The 19,188-nt window shown below is 37.2% G+C and overlaps 1 protein-coding gene across 1 annotated transcript; it reads right to left on the reverse strand.

Moving 5' to 3' along the window:
* Nucleotides 1-13,141: 13,141 nt before the first annotated feature.
* LOC121425322 (tyramine receptor 1-like) lies at nucleotides 13,142-18,862 on the reverse strand. The gene is made up of 2 exons (XM_041621350.1): nucleotides 18,858-18,862; nucleotides 13,142-14,209 (listed from the first exon to the last, which is right to left on the reverse strand). Exons 1-2 carry the CDS (start codon nucleotides 18,860-18,862, stop codon nucleotides 13,363-13,365), a joined length of 852 nt encoding a protein of 283 aa, XP_041477284.1. The 3' UTR covers nucleotides 13,142-13,362.
* Between the last annotated feature and the right edge of the window lie 326 nt (nucleotides 18,863-19,188).

Below are 19,188 nucleotides of genomic sequence, written 5' to 3' on the forward strand. Positions count from 1 at the left end.
CACCTGCATAGCAGAGTGAGACTATAGGCGCCGCTTTTCCGGTGGCGGCGGCGTCGTCAACATCAAATCTTAACCTGAGGTTAAGTTTTTGAAATGTCATCATAACTTAGAAAGTATATGGAGCTAGTTTATGAAACTTGGCCATAAGTTTAATCAAGTATCACTGAACATCCTTCATGAGTTTCACGTCACATGACCAAGGTCAAAGGTCATTTAGGGTCAATGAACTTTGGCCGTATTGGGGGTATCTGTTGAATTCCCATCATAACTTTGAAAGTTTATGGATCTGATTCATGAAACTTAGACATAATAGTAATCAAGCATCACTGAACATTTTGTGCAAGTTTCAGGTCTCATGATTAAGGTCAAAGGTCATTTAGGGTCAATGAACTTTGGCCGAATCGGGGGTATCTGTTGAATTACCATCATAACTTTGGAAGTTTATTGGTCTAGTTCGTTTAACTTGGACATTAGAGTAATCAAGTATCACTGAACATTCTGTGCGCATTTCAGGTCACATGACCAAGGTCAAAGGTCAATGAACTTTGGCCAAATTGGGTGTATCTGTTGAATTACCATCATAACTTTGAAAGTTTATGGATCTGATTCATGAAACTTGTACATAGGAGTAATCAAGTACCACTGAACATCCTGTGCGAGTTTCAGGTCACATGATCAAAGGTCATGTAAGGTCAATGAACTTTGGCCATGTTGGTTTTTTTTGTTGAATAACCATCATATCTCTGTATGTTTATTGGTCTAGTTCATAAAAAGTGGACATAAGAGTAACCATGTATCACTGAACATCTTGTGCGAGTTAGAGTAGTTTTCAAAGTCAGCACTGCTGCTATATTGAACTGCGTGATGCAGGTGAGACGGCCAGAGGCATTCCACTTGTTGAAAAGAATAATCCTGTTCAGGTCATTGAAGTTTGTCAACTGCTTTGGCAAATCTAATCTCTATCTTTGATTGTCATCCTTTTCTTCCAAACTTCTGAGATGAGTTATTCTTGTACTTTGAGATTTCCACATTATGATATTATAGTGGATAGGATTGGAATAACAGGAAAAGAATGTGGGAATAGAAGACTTTCCTATAAACTACTATTTGTAATTGGGCCCTGGATTTCAGTACAAGAGGCCTGTTTGAAAGAGACTTGCCATTACTGTAACTACCATGGAAAGCTTGATGTTGATTGGCTACTGAGCCCTGTTATTATGATAGAACTTTATAATAATGAATAATGGAAAGGTTACCATAATCAGAACAGGAGGGGGGGCTACTTTGTATAAATGCTACCAATGCTACTTTGTATAAATATATGATACATATGTGCCACTGTGGAGACCCTTATTTTCAGCCTAAATTTCTGTTCCAGAGCAGCACCAATTTAGAGAAAGCCATAGAAATTCCTATTTCCCCCTGTTCCAGTGCATGCCCATCATGAAATTCTCAGCCGGTCCGAGCGGTAAGCTCGATCGGCGCGGAGTATAGAGGTGGATCCCCTGTAGAGCGGAATCATATGCTTAGCTGCTATATGCTATGAATCTTTTTCTGGAGACCCCCATATTTATATGGTCAGTTCCATAGCATTGGATTTTCGGCAATAATTGGTCAAAGAGCCGTTTCAGAGACCCCCAGTTTAGTTCTAGAGCCCTCTATTTTCGACTTTAGTGTGGTGCATAGGTATCATGTTATAATTCGAGTAGGTCCAGGACGTGTTGAGCTTCAAAACATTTCAATTGGTCCATGCACAGAGGTACCAAGTTTTTGTCAGAGAGACTTAGACCTGGAGCGTAGATGAACTTCAGCTGAAAGAATATTCGATAATCAGTGACTGCCTGATTGCAAATTTGATTACCGTCATGGGAATGTTTGTGATGATGCCCGATCTTTCCAGTTTCTTTCAAATTATTCCTGGAAGATGGATATGATAATTGTCTTTGGTATTCCAAATAGGTTATTACTCTAAGAAATGTTTTTCACATATCAGTGATGCTTGATTAAATCATTTACTTTTGGGAAATTAGATTACACATGTTTTCATTTGTGTACATTCAAGCCTGTCTGTGGTGCCACCTGTCTTAGGTAACCAATATAATTATCTCCTATTTGAAAGGAATATATTAGAGAACCTTTAAAGACCCCACTATCTCCAGTTTCAATCTCCTAAAACAAAATTGCTTTCAACAGACGAGTTGCCCGTACCTTCTACCTCAATAACATCACATACTGTGTGTTAACCAATTTGAAATCCCCCTACTCTGTGTGGTGATTACAAAACATTAGACAATTCTGAATTTTCTTGTATGATTCATCCGAATTTGATTCAAACTTCATAACTTTGATTTGTCTATTTCTGTCAAAAATGAATTGCACACTTTGATTTTAACTTTGTAATTCACATGCAATTTATTTTAACTGCAGTATGTGGAGAATTTAAATTCCTAAGTTTTCTTTCTTGATGCATCTTTTATTTGCCTGCAATATCTTTGTTGTTGATTCATGAAGGGAGCCACCTGTTGTTCAGGAATATATAGGTTTCTTTTAAAGGTCAAGTCCACCCCAGCAAACTGTTGATTTGAATAAATAGAAAAAAATCAAACTAGTATAACACTGAAAATTTCATCAAAATCGGATGTAAAATAAGAATGTTATGGAATTTTAAAGTTTCGCTTATTTTTTTACAAAACAGTGTTATGCACAACTCAGTGACATTCAAATGAGTCAGTCGAAGATGCGTTTTAATGTTTGAATTATACAATATTTCTTTTTAATACAGATTTGACCTTAGGGACCGACTTGACTGAACCATATGCTGAAACAATGCTAATTCCACATGTTCACAGAGGAATTAATCACTGTTTCACTTGACAATGAAGAGAAAATTAAAATATTTCAAATTTCACATAAAAAATACAAAAGATATAGTGAGTGGATGACGTCATCAGTCTCCTCATTTGCATACCCACCAGGATGTGCATATAACTGTTTTGTGAAATTAAACGAAACTTTAAAATGTCATATCTTATTTTACAACCGATTTTGATGAAATTTTCAGTGTTATGCTTGTTTCATTTTTCTCTTTATTCAATCAATTTTTTTGTTGGGGTGGACTTTCCCTTTAAATTTCATGATGGTACCTTGGTAGGACTTTTACTGAAGCTGTATCAATAGAACAGGGAAATTAGGTTGTACATGAGATGACCGGAGGAGGGGGGGGGGGGTGATTGACAGAAGATGCTGAAAGATTGAAGAGAGGAAGGGAGAGATGAGCAAAAAGGTGACACCTTGTATTACCCCCTATCTTAGTGTTTTATTTGCCAAGCAAATATGATACATGAATGACTGCACCAGGGTATGCAATGTTTGAATAGTTGATGTAATTTGCCATGATTGTATGTGAATTGAAATGTCATGAATGCATTTTGAAACGTATATTTGAGGAATAAATGAAATTCGGTTAAATGGCAGTAATTTGACTGACAGTATATTAATAACCACTCCAGTGATAAATGACACCTTGCCAATGTTATATGATTGTGGACTCAATGAAGTAATACAAAACTCAGTAAAGGTTAAAGGATCATTGTGGCAGGTATTTTGTCACTTCATTTTCCATAAGAGAGAAAAAACAAATCTGTGAATTTGATCTCTGGATGTTAATGGTGCCTTAGTGACAGGGGGAGGGGAGGGGGGGGGGGGGGGGTAGTATAGGGAGAGAGCCTAATTTGGGGTGACTGGTAGAACTGGTAGAGACTGGTAGAAGGAAAATATTTGTGACTACCCTGAGGCTGAGGTTCTAAAGGTACATTATTATGGTAATAAAAGTCAATAGAAAAATGAATTGTAAAATGAATTTGTGTTTAACCTATAGTTCATAGAATTTGAATTTATTAGTAATCAGTATTTGTTATCGATATTTAAGAATACAGTGGCATATCTGGAGGATGAAGGGGTAGTAGAGTAATGAGCCAAAAGTTTTGAGAGGGCTGGTAAAATTAAGAAGTTGGGAGAGAGTAAAGCAAGCGAGCGATAATTTCAACATTTTTTAACAAAAAAATAGATTTTGACATGATTGTTTTTCGGGGGGAGGGGGGCAAGAGCCCATATGCAGCCCCCCTATCTCTACACCCATGCAGATGGGGATGTGCTCTGAGAGCCAGTTTCAGAGGGGGGGGGGGACAAAAAAGGTAAAGGAAATTTGAAAAGCCAGCATGCCAAAGAAGCCACAGGCATAAACATTTTGTAGTTGAAATCAAAATTTTGCATTGTGGTGTCACAATCATATTGGAAGGGATGCAACTTCAGCACATGCATTCTCCCAGTGCCGATATACCTGTGTATGCCACTATTCAAAAGTCACTGGAGTACACATTTTTTTCTTCATACATATGACAGATGACAACCACCAGTAGATGGACAGTTGTATTGAATAAAATTGGGTCGACCACACAATGCGTATTGTTGGGTTGATTTTCTCAAATATATCGTTTGACATCTTGTCATGAAGAAATCAGACTTATTTTTTCTTGATTTACAAGTCTTGATCAAAACTTAATTCATATTCTGGAATATGGCAAATTACATTTTATTAATTTGATAGAAAATCTCTATCGAGTCAAACTAAGTGGTATGTGTGTAACCTACTAACCTATTTTATATAAAATCTCTGCCAATTAAGTATAGTGTCTGGATTCTTTTTTTTTTCATGTTAATGCGAGTTGTATATAAAATGCAAAGAAGGTATTTTCTCTGACTCTACTAGTTTCTGGCTTGACGTAGGGAAAGAATTGGGGTCAATGGAAGAAAGGAGGAAGGGAAATTTGAAATATAAAAAGTATGAGAGGGGAATATCAAATCTTCTCGGCAACATAGAGAATGGACAGATCGAGGAAGGTAGGTATCTGCCAGAGATGTGGAAACCTCAATAAAACATTGTTTATCATTCATAAAAAGGACAACCACAAATCGAAATCACTTAATAATACAGTACTCAATTACTGAGTTTGTGAGGTTTGACATATTAAAGTTGATAAATACACGTTTGGAATGCCGCACTTAGACCAAGAGTTTTAATCGTTTTGAAATTAACTTTATTCACAAATTGGATATTGCAAAGGGATACTGGAAACATGACCGCCTCCGCTACTGGATGAGTTGGTTCCAACGTCACGTGTTTGTGACATTCCGTGAGCTGTTAATTGTAATTTTCATTCTAGTTGCACACTGATAAGTTATTTTGGTGATACTGATATACTGTTAATTTGACTTGCTTAATTCCAATCAATTTATAAATGATCCGATTTTGTACCGAGGAACAGGAAAAAAAAACAACGGGGATAGAGGCAGTGATCCCTTTGAATTTGGGATTTCCCCGTAAATATTTATTATGACTGGAATTGTAATTGTGTAACGGATAATGATGTAAAATTACTCAACGCTCTCCGGGTGCTGGTCTGAAATGCAAACTTTTCTTTCATAAATTATCGTATAAAAATATGAATATAAAGATTTATGTAAGGTTCCATCTCGGCTATGCGAAGATATCACTTCGACTTCGCAAGAGAAAGACTTAAAAGGGGAGAAAGGAATGATCGAATGTAATTCATCTTTATTGACACGGGACAAATTGCTTCCCAAAGGCGATGTGTTGTTGACTTTTGATTTTTTTTTAATGAATTGTAGAGTAAAGATGATGAAAAAATAAGAGTGGAATAGAGTAAAAAAAAAATGAACTCTCGTGCTGTGCAATATATGACTCCCGTGTTGTTCAATAAAAAAATGTCCTCTTTATTTCATTAGGCCTGCCCCTCCCCCTCACCAAAATACCACGGTGCCGCCCCTGAATAAGCTCCCCTATCACTGCTTACACATTGTAAAATGAACCTGTCGGGATCGTATCGTTGATAATTGACTATCAATTCTCATGCTATGCTTTTCGGTTGTCTTTTTTTCATACTGGACATGAGAAATTTGTAAATATGAAGGAAATATCCATCACCAATAATTTACTGCTTGACGACCGATGTTACGGCGAGGAAGAGTCTTCCGCAGATGTCAATCATGCCAATTTGTTGACCCCTTTTCTCCGGTTTCTGTCGTTTTCTTAGTTTGCTTTCTTGTCAGGAGATCCATTGTAATCATATTTGCGATGATTATATTACACAGGTTGCAATTTAATATTGTCGCTTATGCTCACCATCGGTTGATAGAAAATGAACTTTTATTTCATCGTATAGATAGTCACAGGGAACGGTTTCATGTTTAGTAGGTGGTTGATCTAGGGTTGGTTGGCACCCCATTCCTGGTCTTGAGTAAAAATGTCAACATCTTCAATTGATTAAAATGCCATACAAGGACAAGTATATGACTCTAATTTGCTCAACCCCCTGACTATCATTGAAGGTTTTTTTTTCAAATAATTTTGGAAGAAAATGTGGACCCCTGCTGATTCGTGTCAACCATGGATCCATCCTTTGTGTACGTGTGTGTCCGAGTGTGTGTGCGTGTGTGTGTTGGGAAGGGGTGGTACGTGTGAGCAGAAAGAATAGGACGGAAAGGGCAATTTATGTTTTAGTTTTAAATAATGTATAGTTACAGTAGGGGCCGGGGTCACATTGTTATTAAGAGACATCGAGATTGAGATAAAGTTTCAAAATTTAGGAAAGAAATGACACCTCATCATACAGTGAGACCAGGGGCGGAAATCTCTCCCAAAAGGTAGGGGGACAAGGGGCTGGAAAATGTGACAAGCCAAAAAAAAGAGAAAAAAGGTTATCACCCCAGACTTAAGGTCATTTCGACGAAAAGAAATTTGACAAGCAAAAAAAAAAGGTAATCATCCCAAAAGTAAGGTCATCTCGTCCTAAAATACATGTTTTATTTCGATTTTGAATGATGCATTTCTTAATTGACCACAAATAGTAGGGGGACATTTGATATTGTGTCCCCCTACTATTTTGAGAAGGGGGGCAGGGGGACACGTCCCCTGTCCCCCTGGGATTTCCGCCCATGAGTGAGACTCACAAGATCAAATTACCCATGCCACCGCCCCCCCCCCCCCCCCGACACACACACAAACACACCATTGCGACATACTTCATTCATGTCATTGGCAACCAACTGTCTTGCCGCCAAAACGCGCCAAAATTGCCAAATCACTACCAATATTGTCGCAAAGGGAGGGGTACTGTTGCCTTTTATTTAGTATCCTTCAGTGTTTCGCTTCGGGGAACATAAGAGAGGTCAATGCAAAATTCTGTACCTGGATGAACGTCATGAAAATGAAAAAAAAACATCCATTATTAATTCACATTAAATTCACTCCCAAAAGTGGACTTTATACTCAAAAGAACTGGAGTGCAGTTGATTTTTCTAACGGTGAGGGATTCCTAAATCTTCTCTTTATTTCCTTAGGTGGGCGGCAATGCCATCGGGGTGTTTGCTGGAAATGTCTAAAACATGCTACTTAACGAGCCAGGTTTATGCAAGAGAGCAAACCTCTCGCCCGGCGGTAAGCCTTGAAAAGGTTTGATTAGGAATTCGTTAAGGTACAGCACCCTTGAATATTGCAATGTCAACATAGTCAGAACAAACTCTGTGGATGAGGACTGTATCTGATGAATGTTATCGTTGAAATGGATATTAAAATCCATTTGCCTTTCAGCTCATACTTTAAAGCGCCGTTTACATTACTTGACGTGTTAGCGAGATATTTTACCTTGCCAAATCGAATTGATAGCCTTATCATGTCGAAATATAAGAAATCTCGACGAGTCGATTTATAAAGAGTTATGTGTTGACATGGAAACAAGAAATACCTTACAAGCATTGGCGGCGGAAGCCAATAAATTTAGGGGGTGTCCACCTGAAATTTTGGGATGGACACATGTAAAAAATAGGACAAGCGACCCAAAAATTTTTGAGAAGCAAAAAAAAAAAAAAAAAAAAAAAAAAAAAAAAAAAAAAAAAGGTCATCAACCTAAATTTTAGGGGGGACAACACACGTGTCAAGGGGGTCCACGTGAATTTAGGGGGGGGGGACGCAGGAAAAAAAATTGACAAGCAAAAAAAAAAAAAAAAAAAAAAAGGTTATCAAAACAAAATTTAGGGGGGGACCGTCCCCCCCACCTAAAATTGAGGGGGGGACACGTCCCCCCCGTCCCCCCCGCTTCCGCCGCCTATGCTTACAAGTCGAGTTAACAAGAACTGTGTAGACAAGCCTATTATAGCTTTTCGTAAAAGTCGACATTACAAGGAAACGTATATTTGACCACGACGACCTATATAAGCCCGAGTTTATGAAGTCAACTTGGCAGGCCATACAGGCGGGTGTATCGACATTTAACGTCGACTTGACAAGATAACGTATATATCTCATCATGTCGACACGACAAGCTTATAAAGACGACATGGCGAAGCAAAATACCTCACAGTCTCGTCATAGCAATGGCACTTTAATAATGCTTCCTTACATAGGGAGATGAGGTCTTGGGCAATCGTTTTCAGCAATCTCCTATTTTTATCAAAACTATTTGCAAGGTGTGCTCGGTGAGGTGAATCTGTTTGAACACTGACGGGTAAAATAATCGGAAAACATTTTGAGCAAATGTTGCATAAAGTCCATTTTGTAAGATAATAATTTCATGATTGAATTGATGGTTAAGGTAGTAAAACGATAATATTAGAAAAGATAATGATAAAGGCATTAGTAATATTCTGCAGTATTTCGAGACATACTAAAATAATCTGTTATGGGGCGCACTTTTATTATTACCCTGGTTTCAGGATCACCAGCCTAAAGTTTTGAGGGATGGTACTTACTAAACAATGATTAACGGGCAAAATTTCTATTTAAAAAAAAAGAGAGTATATGCCAGCGAAAGAAAAAATTGACCTAATTTAAATGAAAATTTAATTTTGTGATAGATTTGACATAATACTAGTATTCAAAGAACAGAAATAATAGCGAAAGTCACCATTTGTTCTCCCATTTTAATTGTTTCTGTAAGTCCATACGCCTGCCGTCAGACTAGGGGGGGGGGGGGGTCCTGGCGATGAAGAAAATGAAGAAGAGAAGGGAGGTTATTCAGATAATGGAAAGTAGTTGAGAGCGAATTGGACGGGCAGTTAATTGCTATTTAAAATGGCAATCAACCCTCACATTAAAGAAATGAGTGGCGCAAACGGCGAAGGCGGGGATAATCGCGAGTCTTTAATTTGCTAGGCGACGCGGAATGACTCCTATACAACACAGCAAATGCACTGAAAATGCAAGTCAAATCACACTGAGTCTTTGTCGAGGGTCGGAACAACAGGTTCATCCCTCGTTTCAGAGCTGACGAAAAAGAAAATAGCAAATGATTATATCGTTGTCCAGAGTCAACGACGAATTTGCTGTTTAGACATAGCGATCCTCGACAAAGAACACTGCCATCATGAAGGGCATTTGAAAAAAAGATTATCTACGTTCCAGAAAGTACCTGCTTCTGTTAAGAAAACTCCCTAATATGCCAATAATTAACGGAGAAAGATAATCCGATGATGGTAATCAACATGATTTTGCTGTTCCAACAGGTCTGCCTTTAAAGCTACCGATTCCCTTCCAGGATAAAAAAATACATTCTTATTTACTCATTATTTTTAAAGCCTTTAAAGGCATTTCTCAGATTATGCGTAGGAATATTTTTTTTCGGCCCAGAACGTCATTTCCATTGTCCTATTAAAAGCAGCACGTTCACTGTATACCGATAAGCCAGTTCACAGTTAGCTGATGATCAACTTTTCTCAAATGACCTTTGCGATTTTTCATTAGGATGAGCACTAACATTTTCAAATGAAGATGTTGCATAAGTTTTCCGGCAAAGCATCCAAATTCTAAGAAGGAAAGGCATTGTATAGAGCAGGTGACTATAGTACATCAAGGGTAAAGTTTTTATTAAATCTGTTTTATTGTCTGCTTCTGGCACATTTTGACTATTGTTTGAGCTACTGTCAAATACCAGTGATTAAGAAGACTTTGTTTCTCTTCAGCTTGGATTTGATGAAAATAATATTTTAATAAGGAATATATGAATAATCATCAAATCACAAATGCCTATGTCAGTGAATTTGAAAACCACCTTCATCTTTATCTCAAATGACCTTTTACTGCTTGTGTGCAGTTTACAACCGTCAACAGGCTTATAGAATGGGAATACCAATCACCCGAAGTATACACACACCTGGTACACATAAAATCCAAATGTCATATGTTAAAGATTCAGTACATCAAATTATGTGCAACATTAAGTACACCAACATTAAGTATCGTAATTATATTGAGAGCTCAGTGTCTATCACAGTTGCCATGGATACCATCAATAACGTGCGTGAGTATGATAAAAGTTCGAAATCATGTTATAATTATATTGTAAGATTTGCATTTAAGATGAGAACGCAGCATTTGGTGTTTACGACGAAAAAGGAAAATGTCATATATTAGCTAACAAGTTACATTAATATAAGTTATTTATTCTCATGTCGACATTAGTAGCCGAGGCTCATTCTTTTATCTGTATGCAATTTGTGTAGGCCTATGAAAAACACATTTATATACAGGAAATGGGCCGGGATATTGACCAAAAATGATTTCAATTCCTATTGAAAAAAAGGGATATTGTACGGTGGTGCGACCTTCATTCGCGCGTGACCTAATTTTGCACACAGTAGAATCTCTTTATCTAATTGATATCTTGAAAAATTTATATCCCCAACAGAAAAAGGGACCCAACATTACCCAGTATGGTAATATGCTTGATGGTAAGGTCTCAATTTGTGAAAATATTTGCTCAACATCGGCGAAATTTGTTACGTTTTGCGTCCGCTGCGAGAAAATCCGATCTTCTCGACAAGCCGAGGTCTCCAAATGAAATAAGTAAAATGTGATACCAACCGAATTCATGGCATTTTGAATCTCCATCTGATAAAATTATTTACCTATGTAATAATAATATTAATACCAACATGCTTATATAGCGCATATCACTGCCAAATGCGTCCCTATTAATTTTGTGTGAACTGTGAGAATTCTTGATTGAAAATCAACTTCATGATAATTTTTAAAGAGTGCACGCGCAAACTATGGTCACCCCCAGCATCATATTATGATAAAGCTACCTCTTTCCCATTTTGTTCACTCGTCTGCATTTTCTTAGTGTTTACTCTTCTTCCCATGTCCATTTTTTTATTACTCTAAAACCTTCAGGAGATCGGGGAGGGGGGGGGGGGGTGACAACTTCTACCCATCCATCCTATTACACCATTAATACCCAATACCTAGTTAACAAGACACCGTATTATCATCATAAACTGAGTCTAATGTTGTGCATATTGGATGAAGACAGGATTACCAAGAAATAGGCCTACACAAATCAATATTGAAAATGAACATGAATATTTACAAAGTTATCAAAATAAGGAATCGATCGAGATTTACAGTTAAAGCATAGAGATAAACGTTTGAAGAAAAAATAACTTTGTTACCATCTTTCAATTTTGAAATTCTTATACGATTGTTTCAATTTTCTTTTAAATTCCAATTATCATATCCAGTGGAAGTTTTTCAGGTATTGTAAAATAATAATCGTAAGGTAAAGCGCTATAATAGTAAGTATACTATTAAGCACTATATAAATGTAACTACTATTATTCATTATAAAAATGTTTAACCAGGTGGGTGTTTCATAAAGCTGTCCGTAAGTTAAGAGCGACTTCTTGTAGAACGACTGGTGATCCTTTCTTGTGTTTAATGGTATATTCATTGGCGATGGTTTAGCGCGTAAGAAGTCGTTCCTTAAACTTACGAACAACTTAATGAAACGACCCCAGCAATGTTTGAAGACAAACTCCAATAATATCTCATATCATAGAATCATAGAAAACAGCTGCTGTACGTTTATTCCTCGCCGTCACCTATATTTTCATTAGGCCTATGTCAATGCAATTTTATACTAAATGGGCGGCAAAATTGATCTTCTTACATAAGTGACATAAATTATACAAAGGAACTCGTCTAAATCTTGTGGGGCATTTCAGTATTGTTATCAGAGAATTGAATTGTGGGTAGTGACCATCAGATGAACTATGGAATTAATTTACTGAATTAATTGAGATCAAATAACTTACACGTTCAAATGAAAATACTCCACGAGTAATTTTTAAAACTTTTTTTCCTCAACATGGATTTTATTGGCAGTAAAAAAGCAACAGATACATAAATCTAATCAAAGTAACTCCAACAAATCTAATTCCAAATTCAGTTAGTTCCTACTGTGATAGCGGATCTGGATATTTCGTAAATCCATTATTGGTAGACATGGTTTGTAAACCGTGTCGCATCGGCTTTTCGTCTATCTACACTGTAAAAACTGTGGTGTTAAAACTAACATCAATTGGTGTTGATAGAGGACCACACCCCGAGGTGTTAAAATTACACCCTAAAGATTGAACATAACACCAACGAGTGAGATGTAACAACCAAAGGTGTTGTAATAACACCTTTAGTTGTAAAACTAACACCATCAATTTAACACCGGTGTAAAATAACTGTTGTGGTCCTCTATGTACACCGGTTAACACCACAGTTTTTGCTGTGTACATGAAACCAATTGGACCCAGTACACAGAGCGTCGAAAAAAACTCCAAAACACAGCTTAGTAACAATTTGATGAATATTACAGAAAATGAAAACTATTGAGCAGCCCCACATTTTCAAGTTCGGAATATTCTAGCACTTTTTTGTCTGAAATGGAGGCGATAGTTTCCCCTACTTTATTCTGCTTTTTATCTATACACCTGACACCACCTGAATTTAATACCACCCTCACCACTACCACATCAAAGCCACCCTAACCACATTATGATCATCAACAACATTACTGGCACAACTAACACATAACCCTCAACATCAGAACACCACCGCTTCCGTAACAGTAGGCCTACTACCGCAGCATCTTGTAGGCCTACATTGAATTTGCCTACTGTGAAGTCTGTAGGAGTTTCACATCTAATTTAGATCTGAAGCGATTTTTTTTTAAACATCAATCTGTGCAAAAGTTTTTTTTATCATTTTTTTTTTTATAGATTTCTACTTCAGTAGCACCAATCTATTAAATGGCGTGACAAGTGCTGATGATACAAAATACTAAAGTGTGGGTGGTGTAATGGGAGTCCTACTCGGCCCTTGCATGATTTCAGGATTTCATTCTAATTCTTAATAAAGCACATAAGAGTTGACAATTCTGTAAAGCACAATTTGGTAATTTTACACATCAAGTATATACCGAGTCCATTCTTGCCAGGTTGTGATTGTATCTACGTCTATCTGAATTTACAGTGTAGTATCTTCTTGAAAGCTTGTCTGAACTCCTTGTTGAAGATAGTGTAGATGATTGGATTGGCGGCACTATTTGCATAGCCTATGAACGTAAGAACCTGAAGATGGAACTGCTGAGGATCACAAGACCGACAGACAGAAGCCGCCGATACTGCCACAAAGAAAGGCATCCAACAAACCGTAAAGACCCCTATTACAATCGCAACAGTGCGAGCAGCTTTTCTTTCTCGAGCCACAGAGATTTTATTGCTGATGGGTTTCCCAAAGTCTGGCTGATGTGATCCGCTCGGAGTAGGTCTCGCAGCTATCGAGGCATCTTCGTTGAGGATTCGGCTAACAGAAGCTTTTGTTTCAGGTACAGCAAGTGATGTGGCCCTCTTGCCAGTGCTCTCCTGCCTGCGGGTTGGATCACTTCCGGTGCCTTCTGAAACTGTTCCGGGTCCGTGGGACACTCGAGACGCGTGTTTCTTGGCAATCCAAAAGATGCGCGTATGCGTGAAAATAACTATAGCTAAGGGCAAAAAGAAGCCTATCGTGGTGGCAGGAATGATGAAGTACGGATATAGTTTCAGGTAACAACTGTTGTCATGATATGCAGAAAAATAGAAAGGAGGTACACCGACAAGAAGCGAAAGCAGCCAGGCAACTGCTATGTGTTTGTACGCCATCCGGTTGGTGCGTTTGAGGGAATACTTGAGCGGGTTCTTTATGGAGCGGTACCGGTCGATAGAGATCGCTGCCAGATTGAAGATGGAGATCGTGACGAAGAGGACATCACATGCAAGCCAGAACCTGCAGAGGACATTAGCTGTGTAGACAAGCCTATTATAGCTTTTCGTATAAAGTCGACATTACAAGGAAGCATATATTTGACCATTACGACCTATAAGCCCGAGTTTATGAAGTCAACTTGGCAGGCCATACAGGCGGGCGTATCGACACTTTACGTCGACTTGACAAGATAACCTATCTCATCATGTTAACATGACAAGCTTATAAAGTCGACGTGGCTAGACAAAATATCTCAAAGTTTCGTCAAAGCAGATGGCACTTTAATTCTTCCTTACGTAGGGAGATGAGGTCTTGATGGGCAATCGTTTTCAGCAATCTCCTATTTTTATCAAAACTATTTGCAAGGTGTGCTCGGTGAGGTGAATCTGTTTGAACACTGACGGGTAAAATAATCGGAAAACATTTTGAGCAAATGTTGCATAAAGTCCATTTTGTAAGATAATAATTTCATGATTGAATTGATGGTTAAGGTAGTAAAACGATAATATTAGAAAAAATAATGATAAAGGCATTAGTAATATTCTGCAGTATTTCGAGACATACTAAAATAATCTGTTATGGGGCGCACTTTTATTATTACCCTGGTTTCAGGATCACCAGCCTAAAGTTTTGAGGGATGGTACTTACTAAACAATGATTAACGGGCAAAATTTCTATTTAAAAAAAAAGAGAGTATATGCCAGCGAAAGAAAAAATTGACCTAATTTAAATGAAAATTTAATTTTGTGATAGATTTGACATAATACTAGTATTCAAAGAACAGAAATAATAGCGAAAGTCACCATTTGTTCTCCCATTTTAATTGTTTCTGTAAGTCCATACGCCTGCCGTCAGACTAGGGGGGGGGGTCCTGGCGATGAAGAAAATGAAGAAGAGAAGGGAGGTTATTCAGATAATGGAAAGTAGTTGAGAGCGAATTGGACGGGCAGTTAATTGCTATTTAAAATGGCAATCAACCCTCACATTAAAGAAATGAGTGGCGCAAACGGCGAAGGCGGGGATAATCGCGAGTCTTTAATTTGCTAGGCGACGCGGAATGACTCCTATACAACACAGCAAATGCACTGAAAATGCAAGTCAAATCACACTGAGTCTTTGTCGAGGGTCGGAACAACAGGTTCATCCCTCGTTTCAGAGCTGACGAAAAAGAAAATAGCAAATGATTATATCGTTGTCCAGAGTCAACGACGAATTTGCTGTTTAGACATAGCGATCCTCGACAAAGAACACTGCCATCATGAAGGGCATTTGAAAAAAAGATTATCTACGTTCCAGAAAGTACCTGCTTCTGTTAAGAAAACTCCCTAATATGCCAATAATTAACGGAGAAAGATAATCCGATGATGGTAATCAACATGATTTTGCTGTTCCAACAGGTCTGCCTTTAAAGCTACCGATTCCCTTCCAGGATAAAAATACATTCTTATTTACTCATTATTTTTAAAGCCTTTAAAGGCATTTCTCAGATTATGCGTAGGAATATTTTTTTTCGGCCCAGAACGTCATTTCCATTGTCCTATTAAAAGCAGCACGTTCACTGTATACCGATAAGCCAGTTCACAGTTAGCTGATGATCAACTTTTCTCAAATGACCTTTGCGATTTTTCATTAGGATGAGCACTAACATTTTCAAATGAAGATGTTGCATAAGTTTTCCGGCAAAGCATCCAAATTCTAAGAAGGAAAGGCATTGTATAGAGCAGGTGACTATAGTACATCAAGGGTAAAGTTTTTATTAAATCTGTTTTATTGTCTGCTTCTGGCACATTTTGACTATTGTTTGAGCTACTGTCAAATACCAGTGATTAAGAAGACTTTGTTTCTCTTCAGCTTGGATTTGATGAAAATAATATTTTAATAAGGAATATATGAATAATCATCAAATCACAAATGCCTATGTCAGTGAATTTGAAAACCACCTTCATCTTTATCTCAAATGACCTTTTACTGCTTGTGTGCAGTTTACAACCGTCAACAGGCTTATAGAATGGGAATACCAATCACCCGAAGTATACACACACCTGGTACACATAAAATCCAAATGTCATATGTTAAAGATTCAGTACATCAAATTATGTGCAACATTAAGTACACCAACATTAAGTATCGTAATTATATTGAGAGCTCAGTGTCTATCACAGTTGCCATGGATACCATCAATAACGTGCGTGAGTATGATAAAAGTTCGAAATCATGTTATAATTATATTGTAAGATTTGCATTTAAGATGAGAACGCAGCATTTGGTGTTTACGACGAAAAAGGAAAATGTCATATATTAGCTAACAAGTTACATTAATATAAGTTATTTATTCTCATGTCGACATTAGTAGCCGAGGCTCATTCTTTTATCTGTATGCAATTTGTGTAGGCCTATGAAAAACACATTTATATACAGGAAATGGGCCGGGATATTGACCAAAAATGATTTCAATTCCTATTGAAAAAAAGGGATATTGTACGGTGGTGCGACCTTCATTCGCGCGTGACCTAATTTTGCACACAGTAGAATCTCTTTATCTAATTGATATCTTGAAAAATTTATATCCCCAACAGAAAAAGGGACCCAACATTACCCAGTATGGTAATATGCTTGATGGTAAGGTCTCAATTTGTGAAAATATTTGCTCAACATCGGCGAAATTTGTTACGTTTTGCGTCCGCTGCGAGAAAATCCGATCTTCTCGACAAGCCGAGGTCTCCAAATGAAATAAGTAAAATGTGATACCAACCGAATTCATGGCATTTTGAATCTCCATCTGATAAAATTATTTACCTATGTAATAATAATATTAATACCAACATGCTTATATAGCGCATATCACTGCCAAATGCGTCCCTATTAATTTTGTGTGAACTGTGAGAATTCTTGATTGAAAATCAACTTCATGATAATTTTTAAAGAGTGCACGCGCAAACTATGGTCACCCCCAGCATCATATTATGATAAAGCTACCTCTTTCCCATTTTGTTCACTCGTCTGCATTTTCTTAGTGTTTACTCTTCTTCCCATGTCCATTTTTTTTATTACTCTAAAACCTTCAGGAGATCGGGGAGGGGGGGGTTGTCAACTTCTACCCATCCATCCTATTACACCATTAATACCCAATACCTAGTTAACAAGACACCGTATTATCATCATAAACTGAGTCTAATGTTGTGCATATTGGATGAAGACAGGATTACCAAGAAATAGGCCTACACAAATCAATATTGAAAATGAACATGAATATTTACAAAGTTATCAAAATAAGGAATCGATCGAGATATACAGTTAAAGCATAGAGATAAACGTTTGAAGAAAAAATAACTTTGTTACCATCTTTCAATTTTGAAATTCTTATACGATTGTTTCAATTTTCTTTTAAATTCCAATTATCATATCCAGTGGAAGTTTTTCAGGTATTGTAAAATAATAATCGTAAGGTAAAGCGCTATAATAGTAAGTATACTATTAAGCACTATATAAATGTAACTACTATTATTCATTATAAAAATGTTTAACCAGGTGGGTGTTTCATAAAGCTGTCCGTAAGTTAAGAGCGACTTCTTGTAGAACGACTGGTGATCCTTTCTTGTGTTTAATGGTATATTCATTGGCGATGGTTTAGCGCGTAAGAAGTCGTTCCTTAAACTTACGAACAACTTAATGAAACGACCCCAGCAATGTTTGAAGACAAACTCCAATAATATCTCATATCATAGAATCATAGAAAACAGCTGCTGTACGTTTATTCCTCGCCGTCACCTATATTTTCATTAGGCCTATGTCAATGCAATTTTATACTAAATGGGCGGCAAAATTGATCTTTTTACATAAGTGACATAAATTATACAAAGGAACTCGTCTAAATCTTGTGGGGCATTTCAGTATTGTTATCAGAGAATTGAATTGTGGGTAGTGACCATCAGATGAACTATGGAATTAATTTACTGAATTAATTGAGATCAAATAACTTACACGTTCAAATGAAAATACTCCACGAGTAATTTTTAAAACTTTTTTTCCTCAACATGGATTTTATTGGCAGTAAAAAAGCAACAGATACATAAATCTAATCAAAGTAACTCCAACAAATCTAATTCCAAATTCAGTTAGTTCCTACTGTGATAGCGGATCTGGATATTTCGTAAATCCATTATTGGTAGACATGGTTTGTAAACCGTGTCGCATCGGCTTTTCGTCTATCTACACTGTAAAAACTGTGGTGTTAAAACTGACATCAATTGGTGTTGATAGAGGACCACACCCCGAGGTGTTAAAATTACACCCTAAAGATTGAACATAACACCAACGAGTGAGATGTAACAACCAAAGGTGTTGTAATAACACCTTTAGTTGTAAAACTAACACCATCAATTTAACACCGGTGTAAAATAACTGTTGTGGTCCTCTATGTACACCGGTTAACACCACAGTTTTTGCTGTGTACATGAAACCAATTGGACCCAGTACACAGAGCGTCGAAAAAAACTCTAAAACACAGCTTAGTAACAATTTGATGAATATTACAGAAAATGAAAACTATTGAGCAGCCCCACATTTTCAAGTTCGGAATATTCTAGCACTTTTTTGTCTGAAATGGAGGCGATAGTTTCCCCTACTTTATTCTGCTTTTTATCTATACACCTGACACCACCTGAATTTAATACCACCCTCACCACTACCACATCAAAGCCACCCTAACCACATTATGATCATCAACAACATTACTGGCACAACTAACACATAACCCTCAACATCAGAACACCACCGCTTCCGTAACAGTAGGCCTACTACCGCAGCATCTTGTAGGCCTACATTGAATTTGCCTACTGTGAAGTCTGTAGGAGTTTTACATCTAATTTAGATCTGAAGCGATTTTTTGTAAACATCAATCTGTGCAAAAGTTTTTTTTATCATTTTTTTTATAGATTTCTACTTCAGTAGCACCAATCTATTAAATGGCGTGACAAGTGCTGATGATACAAAATACTAAAGTGTGGGTGGTGTAATGGGAGTCCTATACTCGGCCCTTG

The sequence above is a fragment of the Lytechinus variegatus genome, chromosome 12 (genome assembly GCF_018143015.1).
Source record: "Lytechinus variegatus isolate NC3 chromosome 12, Lvar_3.0, whole genome shotgun sequence".
Taxonomy (NCBI): Eukaryota; Metazoa; Echinodermata; class Echinoidea; order Temnopleuroida; family Toxopneustidae; genus Lytechinus; species Lytechinus variegatus.